The 11856-nt window shown below is 40.0% G+C and overlaps 1 protein-coding gene across 1 annotated transcript; it reads left to right on the forward strand.

Annotated features, from left to right (window-relative positions):
- The first annotated feature begins 5752 nt into the window (after window positions 1-5752).
- On the forward strand, window positions 5753-11446 carry LOC103354396 (homeobox protein CHOX-CAD). The gene is made up of 4 exons (XM_008277743.1): window positions 5753-5806; window positions 5926-6394; window positions 7432-7580; window positions 8918-11446. Exons 1-4 carry the CDS (start codon window positions 5753-5755, stop codon window positions 9101-9103), a joined length of 858 nt encoding a protein of 285 aa, XP_008275965.1. The 3' UTR covers window positions 9104-11446.
- Window positions 11447-11856: the final 410 nt, after the last annotated feature.

Consider the following 11856-nt stretch of genomic DNA (forward strand, 5'->3'; position numbering starts at 1 on the left):
GCAGCTCAGAGGTCCCGAGCTGGAGCGATTTGTTTATGAATGGAGCGGCGAGCAACTGGAGGTGAACTGAGACAGTCTCTATTGGCAACAGCAATCTGGACCGCATCTAACCCCTCCATAAAACAACAAACACAATAAAAAGGGAAAGTGAAAGAGTGAGAGAGCGAGTGAGAGGTCCAGGAAAGGGAGAAAAAAAAAAGAAAGGTTTTGGCAGAGCTCACGGTAGCCTGCTTTGGAAACAAACATGGAAGTCTCAGTTTCTCAGGAAAATAACCTCACTTACATAATCGCACTGCTAGATTCAGGTGTATAAGATGGTAAACAGTTAGTTTTCCTATAAGTTACATATCTTTTTCTGTCATATTTAAATTTCCTTTTTTTTTTTTAAATCTTTCCTCCCATTCACCCCACATAACAAAGCTCAACACCTCCCACTGTCTTCACCCCTCCTCCCTTCTGCCTCTTCTCTCTGCTCTTTCATCCTGTCTCTCTTTCAAACACATGCACACCATGCAAATATGTCTGTGCTCAATATTGGCTCTCTTCCTAATTTCATCCTTTCCCAGGATATGAGGGGACGGCTTGAAATTCATAATGGGACCCTGCAGCTGACGAGGGCCTTTTCTCTCCAACAAAGCGAGCCAGTGCAGACAGAGGAGGAGGGGAGGGAACAGGGGGTAAATTGGACAGTAACATGTTCTCCTCTAATTGTGAGGGTAAATCTAAAAGCTCTGCTACCACTAATTAGAGAGCCAGTTAAGCTCCTGGTTATTAGATAGGAGGGGAGCAACACCACACAGGACAGTCCCACCTTAACGTCTAGCCAAATCTATCTACGTAGGTCACGCTTCCTTGAGATAAATCTGCTTTTAACTCATCAATTTGACCCCAAGAAAGATTAAAGGTAATAATGCAGCAATAAAACACAAGACAGTCACATATGCAAATACTCCTCCACACACAATCCTTTATCAGCTGGAGATAAGTCACACGCTGTCTAAACATCCTGCAGCATCCTGCACAGCTCTAACAGGACACGGTGGGTGGTAATATTGAAAGTTTAGGAAACCTAGGAAGTCTTTGCATTTTATTATCATGTTTAATTGTAGCATGTTGTTACCAATAGAGTGCTAGAGAGATGCACCATAAGCGGGTGTCTATGGCTTTTATATTTGGCATCAGTCCTTGTTTACTCCCACAGCTTGTCAGAGCGGCCCAGCCCTTAACAAACTGGACTCCAAAATATTCTGCTGCAACAATACTGAGCCTATTCAGCCTATCTGAGCAGCTAAAGAGCAGATTCTCTCACTGCTGATCTGAACTGGTGCCACAGTTGGAGTGCAGCTCCGCCCCTAATGCTGTTGCAAGTTTGTGTTTTGGGTTCAGATAAAGCGAAAAGTTATCTTGCAGTGTCCGACACATACAGGGGGCCCCTGCAGAGGCCCCTTGGAGGGGGGGAAAGCGAGGTGGAGGACCTGGAGCTGAACCTAACACTCCTCTGATAGGTGAAGATGGATGAAGCAATATAGTTTTTGATCTGGTGTCACGTCTATCTCAAGTTGTGCTGATAACAGGTTTTAGTCCCGAAGCTCCTCTAGGTTTTTTTCAGATGACGTCATTTGAGGCTAAACCTGAAAATGTGCAGCAAATATAGAACGTCAACAGCAACAGTCATTTCCATCACCAGTGAGACACAAATGCAAAGCAATCCAAACAGCACGAGGCAGGAGAAATTCAACTCAGAGCTGAAAACAGATCATCTGATAATTCATTCATTTTACTTTTTGAAACAAAATGCGTTAGAATATCTTGTTCAAACTTAAAAAGTTGCCTTTTGTCTTTGTCTAATGTGATAGCAAACAGACTAACTTTACATTTGGGCCATCTCACCTTAGAGTTAAGGAAAGGATTAGCTGATTTTTTTCTGACATTTCACAGGGAAAAAAATGCTATCAAGAACATAACTGACACAGTAATTGATATAATCAGTAGTTATGGCCAAAATTAACCGCAACACCCCAAGGAGAATAAAAGACAAACATTAGAAAATACAAAACACTGACCGTATAATCACAGAGTTCAAGTCTGGCCTGGAATCATTATCGCATGTCATCCCCTTCTTCTCCCTGCACTCACATCCTGTCGGCTTTTTACTGAATACAAAGGCATATGTTAAAAAAAGGGACAGAAACTGAAATGGGGCACAAACAACACAAGGACAATGTGTAAAATCAGCATGTGATCAATGTTTTGTGGTTGATCAGCTGAATTCAGGCTGAACAAAGTCTGACTCAGCTGTTATGTGGATTTTAAGACTGCTGTTGCCCATCCTGTTATTTTGAAGACTCAGTGAGTGTACAGAATGTGTCACGATCTATAAATTAAAACGCTTTAGGGGGCTATGTCCTGCTAATAATTTTCAATGTCTGACTGGCATGAGGAAGCAGAATCTTAGGGCCGTTGGCAGGCTTTTTGTGGACTGACAGTTGAGGGTAAAGTGCCTGAACAGCAGCTCCTTCTACAACACATGTGAGCATTTAGAAATGTCAAACAGAGAACAGGCCTCTTATTAGTTCCCCATCAGTGAACTTTAACATGAGAAGCACAGGTTGTGCTGCACTGTTTAGAGTGAATCTCTACATGTGGATCATCCCCATAAAGTAACCCCTCATTTAGCTAAATACTGAAGGTATATACTGGTTGTTTTTGGCCCACAGCAGCAGATAGATGTCTTATGCTTTTACTATAAGGTTCTATTTTTGGGGTCTGGATGTTTAAAGACACTTTTATTATAAGATTTAAGGCTATATGAAGCTCAGACAATCTGACGCTTCAGATTGTACAGGAGTTTATTTTAGATTTATTAATCCCCGGAGGGAAATTCAGTGGTTACAGCAGCATGAATATTCAACAAAAGCAAAAAGACAACACAGAATACTAGGCTAGGGTATAAATGAAGGTAAAATAAAGTGAAATAAAACAGGTTAAAAATATAGAAAATTTAATATAGAAAGAAAAGTCAACCGCATTTACAAGAATATATAAGAGAGATACAGAAATGTGCAAATGAACAGAACGTGCAAATGATAATGTGCTTGGATGTGCGATTGATGTTAGTAGGGGCAGTAATATGTTTATTATGTTTATGTTGCACTTCCCTTACTGTTCAGCCCATTAGCATTTTGATCTAAATTAAAATGAGCCTGTTTCATGTGAACAGCTAACAGCTGTTATAGCTGATAATGCCTGTTTTGACCAAGATAGTGGCATGAATCTTTTATGAAGGCTTTATAGAATCAGATGTAGACAAACACTTAAACTTTCTGAGTGGGATGAGGCACAATATCAATTAAATGTAGAAAATTCTTAAAGCCAGCATCAGGTGGAATGATGAATAAACTTTGTGCATCTTGTTGGGAAACAACAAATTTGAGGCTCTGATGAACTAAGGATCCTGTAAAATTATCTGCTATTATTCAGCTTTTTGCTGACCTCCTGTGGATGTTTTAAGACAAGACATAGTGGACAGTAAACCTTCTTACTTCAGTCTTTCTGTTTGTTTACTTTAAACTTCATGTGAACGGTCTGGATGGCCAGTTCCTATATCTCGTGTGCATCACAGCAGACTTTACATTACAGAATATATGTAGGATTTATTTATTTTTCAGAAGTGCTTCAATTGATAACAACAACAACAATCGCATTCAAATTAGTCTTCTTGACATTTAAACCATTATCTTACAGAAATGAATTTAAAAATTAGGCTGGTTGTTTGGAAAATGAAAGGAGGTTGGCTAAAAAGCTGTCTTTTCAAAGAATAATCTAATGGGGAGCATATATAATTGGGACCGATTAACTTTGAACTACTAAACTGTGTGACTGTGTATTTAACTCAACAGTATAGAAATTCTCAAAAATTATTTCAATATTAATACAGATGTTAGATTTACATGTTGCTTATACAACAACCATATGATAATAATACTTATAGTTAAATGGAATATACAATTGAACTCACAAGTTTACATACACTGTATAAAAAGACACATAATCTTTTTTTTTTTTTCTCACTGTCTGACATTAAATCAGACTAAACTTTGCCTGTTTTAGGTCAGTTAGGATTACCAAAATTATTTCCATTTTCTAAGTGCCAGAATAATGAGAGAGAGAAGTTTTTTGAGATTTTTTTTACTACTTTTTTTTTAAAGTCTGAAGTTTACATACACTAAGATCACTATGCCGTCAAACTATTTGGGAAAGTACAGATGATGATGTCATGGGTTTGGAAGCTTTTGATAGGTTAACTGACAACATGTGACTTAATTGGAGGCACACCTATGGATATATTTTAAGGCACACCTCAAACACACTGCTTCCTTTTGTGACAACATGGAAAATCTAAAGAAATCAGCCAAGATATCAGCAAGAGAATTGTGGACCTCCACAAGTCTGGTTCATCCTTGGGTACATTTTCCAGATGCCTGAAGGTTCCACGTTCATCTGTTCAAACAATTACATGCAAGCATAAATACCATGAGAATGTCCATCATACCGTTCAGGAAGGAGACGGGTTCTGTGTCCCAGAGATGAAGAGTTTTGGTGTGAAATGTGCGTATCAACCCCAGAACAAAAGCAAAAGACCTTGTGAAGATGCTGCTGAAGCTGGTAAGAGAGCGTCATTATCCACAGTGAAACAAGTCCTGTACCAACATGGGCTGAAAGGATGCTCAGAGAGGAAGAAGACATTACTCCAAAAGCAACATGAAAAAGCCAGATTACAGTTTGCAAATGCCCACAGGGAAATACGTCTTCCAAATGGACAATGACCCTAAGCATAACGCCAGATTAGTTATAAAGTGACTTAAGGACAACAAAGTCAATGTTGTGGAGTGGCCATCACAAAGCCCTGATCTCAATCCTGTAAAAAATTTGTGGACAGAGCTGAAAAGGTGTGTGTGAGCAAGACGTCCAACAAACCTGATTCAGTTCCACCAGTTCTGTCAGGAGGAATGGGCCAAAATTATATCAAACTGTTGTGAGACGCTTGTGGAAGGAAACCCAAAACAATTGACCCAAGTCATACAGTTTAAAGGCAATGCTACCAAATATTAAGGAAATGTATGTAAACTTCTGAACTTAAAGAAAGTAAATATATATATATTTAAAGGGAGGAGAAAAAATAGAAGGCATGCGTCTTTTTGTACAGTGTATGTAAACTTCTGGTTTCAGCTGTATATCAGGTAGGCAGGGCCATAGCTATAACTGCCATTTTCTCTGTCATAGATGATATAATTCTGCTCTTACATGTACTTATACACATACTACAAACATCTCCTATTCACCTATATCATCAATTTGTCTGCTTGTCACTGAACAAATTGCAGTCAATGGCATTTTGATTAAAAGAAAATCACATAGACTGGCAGTGTAGAAAAGCAACACTTAGGCCTTTGAGTTAAATAAATGAATCAATGTGCAGTCTGTAGCTATTTTTTTTTTGTTTGTTTGTTTGTTTTTGTTTTGTTTTGTTTTTTGCATGTGTGGCATGCATAAGTTTTGCTGGGCCTCTTTTCTTCAAATACTGACAACAGCCAGGAGTTTTTCTGCTGCTCAATGCCACACTTTTCCCCTTTTACAACTAATTTTCCACTACTGTTCTTTATCTTATTTTGATTTACAGTCTGACTATCACATGAGCCCTGTAAACATGACTCCACAGAATGGCCGTAAAAAAAAAAAAAAAATGCTCAGAATGCACTGGGTAAATAAGGGTCAATGTCCTGAATTCGCCAAGAAGCTCAGCCAGGTGGGTGTCAGGTAAAGTGTGACGTCACGGTGATACTTTTGGACTCCCAGGCAGTAAATCTATAAAGGTGTGTAGTTTGACTGCACAGGTAGCCAGCCAGTAATAAGCCTGAACCTTAGACTGAAGTGAAAGCAGAGCGCCAGATCCTGCCGGGAATAGCTGGCCTAACATGCGCACAGAGGTTTGATTCACCGACGTCTGCCAGAGAGTCACCCCAGCTGTCGAACAAGGTCACCGGCATGTACCCCAACTCACAGTCGGTGAGACACCCGGCTCAGACACTGTCACTGAACGGTCAGTACATCCCGCCTTCGTATGACTTCACCGGGTACCATCATCATCATGTCTCAGGAGTCGGTGACTTGTCCAGCGCCTGGAACCCTGTTTACAACCCCCGGGATGAATATCCGTACAGCTTCACGGGTTCGAGCCCCAGCGCCAGCCAGGTCACCTTCACCTCCCCGGAGCTGATCGGGACTCCCTCCATCGCTGGAGAGGGGTCACTTACCCCGTACAGCTTCATCCCCGGGCAGGACACCTTCAGCTCCAGGAGGAGACCCCATGAGTCCATCAGACAGACAGCTTCAGGTGAGTCAATCCTGATATACACACTGCATCATTCCGTTAAATAATGCAAAACACAAGCCCTTCAAATGTAATTACAGGTTACATTTAAACATCAGATTAGAAAGGCTTCTTTGAAACGTACATAGATGTTATCTGAATTACACTGAACACCATGTTCTAGTTTATCTTGAGGTTGATCACATATCGGGTGTCTTAAAAGTCAACAAATTCCGCCAACAGGAAAAGATAGATATCACTCACTTTATAACTGAGGATGCTCAAACTCTTCAGTTATTAGACGGAGTCTTCAGTGCAGTCACATGACAAACCAAACCTCCACAGTGGAGCCGGTGTGCATTTTCAAAAATAGGAATGGTTTCAACATGTGCAAAGAGTGAAGTCAGACCTGCTGCACACACACATTCATCATCGTGTTCACCTCTCCCTTCCGCCAGCGAGGTGTCAATGCAAAGCTAACAGTGGAGGCCGTGAAGTCTGCACAAGTGTCACTCCCCACCCTCTCTGTCCACTGGGTGGGTGCAAGCTGGATAGATAACACTGGTTGTAGAGGAAGTCTGCAGAAGTCAAACCAAAATCTCCACTGAATCTGAGGCCTTACCCATGTTTGTGTGTGTGTGCTTCGATCGATGCTGTCACATGCTCAAATTCCCAATCAATAACTAGCAGTTCCTTACGTGTGTGTGAACATGCGTGTCAATGAATAGCTGCCTGTGTAAACACCTATGTAAACACCACTCTGTGTGATAAGAGAGAGCCACTGATGCAATGCAGTGGAGAGTCTTTACATTAGTTATAGTCAGCGTGATTAATAGAATTGATGAGGCTTTAAGTGGCGCCTGGACTTGAACGTGGCACCAGACATCTGTTTGGCCACAGCTCAGCTCTGCATGTGACTCACTGACATAATATCACTTGTTTGTATTACACGAAACACACATGAATGGAAAACACACCCATTTACTTACATTGAGTCAGTCAACCATCCAAGCTTGTGTCCATTTTTATTTACTAATTTGGGTATGTTTTGTGTGATTCAGGGGGGAAGACGCGCACCAAAGACAAGTACAGGGTGGTGTATACCGACCACCAGCGAATGGAGCTGGAGAAGGAGTTTCAGTATAACCGCTACATCACCATGAGGAGGAAGTCGGAGCTGTCGATGACACTGAGCCTCTCTGAGCGACAGGTTGGTTTGGTCGTTAGTTTGCTGTCCTTTCTGTTACATACATTCAGCCACAATTAACAGATGATGTAACAAATACTGACACATTTAACTGCAAAGTGCATCACAACAACATCAGCGACACCTCGGAGAGAGGCCAGAGGACTAAAAATAAATAGAGGTAAAGCGTAAAGAAAAGGTGACAAAGTGCAAATGGGCTTACAATGCAAGTGAGAATGTGGTGAATGTAAAAAAAAAAATACCAACCCAAACTCTATTATTATTAGAAGACTTTCAGCTTCCTCAATTACTTAAAAAACTGCATTCAGAAACACCAGCTTCATCCTTCTTTTGACTTTACTGCAGCCTGCATCTGCAGAAGATTGCATCAGAAAAACAATGTGAGGCTCAAAGCTTCCAAAACCCAGACTGTTTTGTACTGAGCAAGAGCATGTGTTATGACTTGTGAAATTAATTTACAAGAAATCAAATGTGCCATTTCTTCTTTCAAACCTTCCTTAAGTTTCACTTCCAGCACTGGGTCCAGACACTTTAATTCCTTCTTTTCAAGATAGAGTTAAAGTGTCGGGAATGGTTGCTGCAAATTAAAGAACATTATGTCTGATGTGCAGGCAGAATATTGAAATTTGCGGCAGCTTTGTGTAGAAACTCAGTGGTTTTTGTGTTTTTTATGTTTGTGTGAGGTGGGGGAGAAGAGAAGGTGAGGACTGAGCGCTACAAAATGATTAGATTGTATTTTTTTCATGGGATTTACATTGTTTATATTTTACCGATTTGGGAAAGTAAAACTAGCTCCTCAAATACAGCCTTTGGCACAGGACCCTTGATCTGTGCAGTTGCTGTGTTTCTCTTACGCCTAAATGCAGAGTTAATCTTAACACAGCACGCATTAGCAGAAAGTTCTTCAGAAATTCCATTTTCGAGGAGCCAGCTTTAGAAGAAGACTTCCATAAACCATAATGTTTTGTGGCCAAACCCTTAAGTAGTGTTGATGGTATATCACTCACTTTCGCTGCCATAATGCTGTTATTATTGTTGTTGCTTCTTACGGCTGGTCATCTGACTTGTTCCCACAGCTGAGTGCTGAGTGGCGTCAGCAGCCAGAGCTAGCCTGGGGAAGTTGGAGATTACAAAACTTACGCAGAAGTAGATAAGACAGTGCAGAAGCCAGTTACGACAAAAAGCAAAGTCAATGCAGTTGGTTGTTAGCAGACGTCCTTTTGAGAGTACAAATGTGCAAGATGTAAGAGACCGGAGGGCACGAAAAGAGCTGTTGGAAATAATATTCTATCCGCATTTCGAAGCGGTTCTTATTGATATCTCGTGCTTGTGTACATCAGGTGAAGATCTGGTTTCAGAACAGACGTGCCAAAGAGAGGAAGATCAACAGGAAGAAGCTGCAGCAATCCCAACAGGCCTCCACAACTACACCTACCCCCCCTGTACATGGTGGAGCCACTGAATCTCACAATACCACCAGCCCCAGCAGCAACATTTTGTCAGATATAAAATCAGAGGAATACTAGGTGGATCTCATATTGAGGACTGACAAAGTATGTGATGTGTAAATAGTTTGCTTTTTTTAAAAATAAGTTTACCACAGAATGAATGAAGGTGATTCACGTCAATGCTGCACCTCCTCCAGTTTACAAAGACATGCACTGATTATATGTTAACAGGCATTTACTAATCACTGGACTTCTTTCACTTCGTATGAATCATTTTCAGCATCAGGCTAAAGTGTCACTTGTGAAGCGTATGTGCAAATGTTAAGACATGTTGCTTGAAGGACAGTGAAACGTCATTTTTAGAAGTTTCCTCTTTAATGTAAAAGGACATTCCTGAGGATGTTGCTGAAAAGAGTAACAATGCATGTATGGTCAAGTTTCTGCTACATGAATGAGAGAAAGGAATTAGTGTCTTTTCTCTCTCTCTCTCTCCCTGTTTGCTCTAAGTGCACGAGGGAATAAACAGGAATAATGTAGATCCACATGTATCAAAACATAGCCCCACCTATTACTTATTTTTATGGAAGTAAAATGGCACTAATGTGTTTCTATATGGCAACTTGCATTTGCAGGAAATCGAAAAAGAGCAAAGTGTTGGTCTGTTTCTGGTGTTGAAAGTAGGGGGGAAATCATAAACAATGGTTTTAAAGTTCTATCTGTTGAAATATTGATGTAGGATATGTCATGGAAATGGATCATTCAAAAACTGTACACCAATGGGTTTCAGTTAGGAAGGCAGCTTTATATAGCCCAGTAATGGGGTGAATGCACAGAAATGATAATAAATACTAAGGTGAAGAAGGAAGACTTTGACACGAAAGCCAGTTTTTTTATTCAGATTTTACACTGTGCTACATCAAAGAAATGAGAACAACATGCTTAAAATTGACCATGAAATGAAACGTTCAGATAGCAGGGTTTAGCCACATCCTGAAAAACTGCTGCAGATTGCTCAACCACATGACTCGTGATGTACAGTCACTGTGCCGCTTAACCCAGACATTCAGCCTTGTCATGAACTGGGCGACTATTTTAAGCGAAGAAATCCACTGCTGCCCTAGTTTTTTTGGGACTCATTGGTTGTATATATGAAATGTTAATGTATGCACTATACATGTAAGAAAAGTTTACACGCTTTGACGTTTTTCCTCTTGTAATTTTAAAGAAGCAGAAGAAGTGGTGTTGTGCAAAATTTAGCACTGGGGGATTTTTTTTTTTTTTTTTTCAAAATAAACCACTGAACCACCAACTTTGTGCAATGTATGCAGTTATGTGAGCAGTGATACAGTAAGAAAAATGTCCATGTTTTCTCTTTCAGTTGGCTGGTTTTGACGTTTGTAAAACATGTTGTACTAGCTCAGCACAGAGGTTTTATTAGTTGGGTTGTTTGTTGTGTTTGCATGGAGCAAAGAAAGAAGCTGTGGGTCTTTAACTCCACCACAAGTTTCGAAAATGTTTCCACAGAGAAAAGCGTCCTGTTCACTAATGAAGAAATGCACTGATGCCATAAAGCTTTACCTGCCGCTAAGTACAAAAATTTAATGAAATTATGGCCTGAGATGATTTCAATCTTGTTCCATTCATTCTCTTTTAAAATATAAAACAATACAGACGATACTACTGTTGTTTCTTATAACACTGCATTTATTTCTGTACATACAGCATTTAACAGCTGTACTGAATATGACACAAGAAGTGAATCAAACCATTTGAAATCAAATTATTTCCTTGCTGACAAAACTCTTTTTTTTCTAAAGACTCGATTGAGTCAAAAGCTAGCATGCTCATGATCAAGGAATTGGCACCAGTCTTGGTTTTATAGTTCAGTACCTTTGGCATGGCAAGGTAGCATCACGTGAAAGTGTCACGACAATGATAAAATCACCTGGCTTTCATGTGCAAAAAATAAATGATTAATTGTGGCTCCAAGAATCAAAAGTTAACATGCAACAGTCGAACCTCTTTCGATTTCTTGTATGTCACACACACACTGGAAGGTAAACAGCTAAAACAATACTGAACAGGTTAATGCTCATAGGATTACAACAGCGTACAAATTAGTAGTGGCTGACTGGTCAGATGATCAGGATGAGACGATGAGGATCTCAGGTGGTTGTTTAAGGACACTACAACTATCATGGATCGTAAATGCCAATTTTATGGCACCTGTATTCGTGACTCAGCTGAATGGTAGTTCTTGGTTGTGAACCTTTAACCCCAAACTATCAAATCAAACAAGCAACTTCTGTGTTTGATTAAACCCACGGCAAGAAAACATCTAAACCTCTCGGGTCGAATTTAAGCACAGGATGTCACAAACTAGATACAAACAGGAAAAATATCCAAAAATTAAGAAGAAAATAAAAAATCTATAATCTACGCTTCTTGTGAAATGTTTTAAGAACACAATAAAATCTGATAAAGCAGAAAAAGAAGAAGTACAGCAATAGAGGAAGTGAAAAAAACTGAAGCTAAAGACAAACATGAATGTGCGACCTGTTATGTCATTTCTTTTTTTTTTTTTTGCACAAATGTAAGTGTGTTAAAGTGTGATATAGGATGGCGCCAAGAAGAGAAAATAGATGCAACCCAGTCTGAGGATCAAAGGTTTGCTCATACACTGGTCCACGCCCACGCCAAAAGGCTGCTGGCAGATGATTATTTAGCTTTAACCTGCATCCATTTACAGCACTGACAATATAAAAAGTCTCCAAAAATGTTCACGATGAGTTGCTTTTTGTGTGCATGTGTCTGAGAGTCAAGAGTTTAAC

The sequence above is a fragment of the Stegastes partitus genome, unplaced genomic scaffold (assembly GCF_000690725.1).
Source record: "Stegastes partitus isolate 25-593 unplaced genomic scaffold, Stegastes_partitus-1.0.2 Scaffold106, whole genome shotgun sequence".
Lineage (NCBI taxonomy): Eukaryota > Metazoa > Chordata > Actinopteri > Pomacentridae > Stegastes > Stegastes partitus.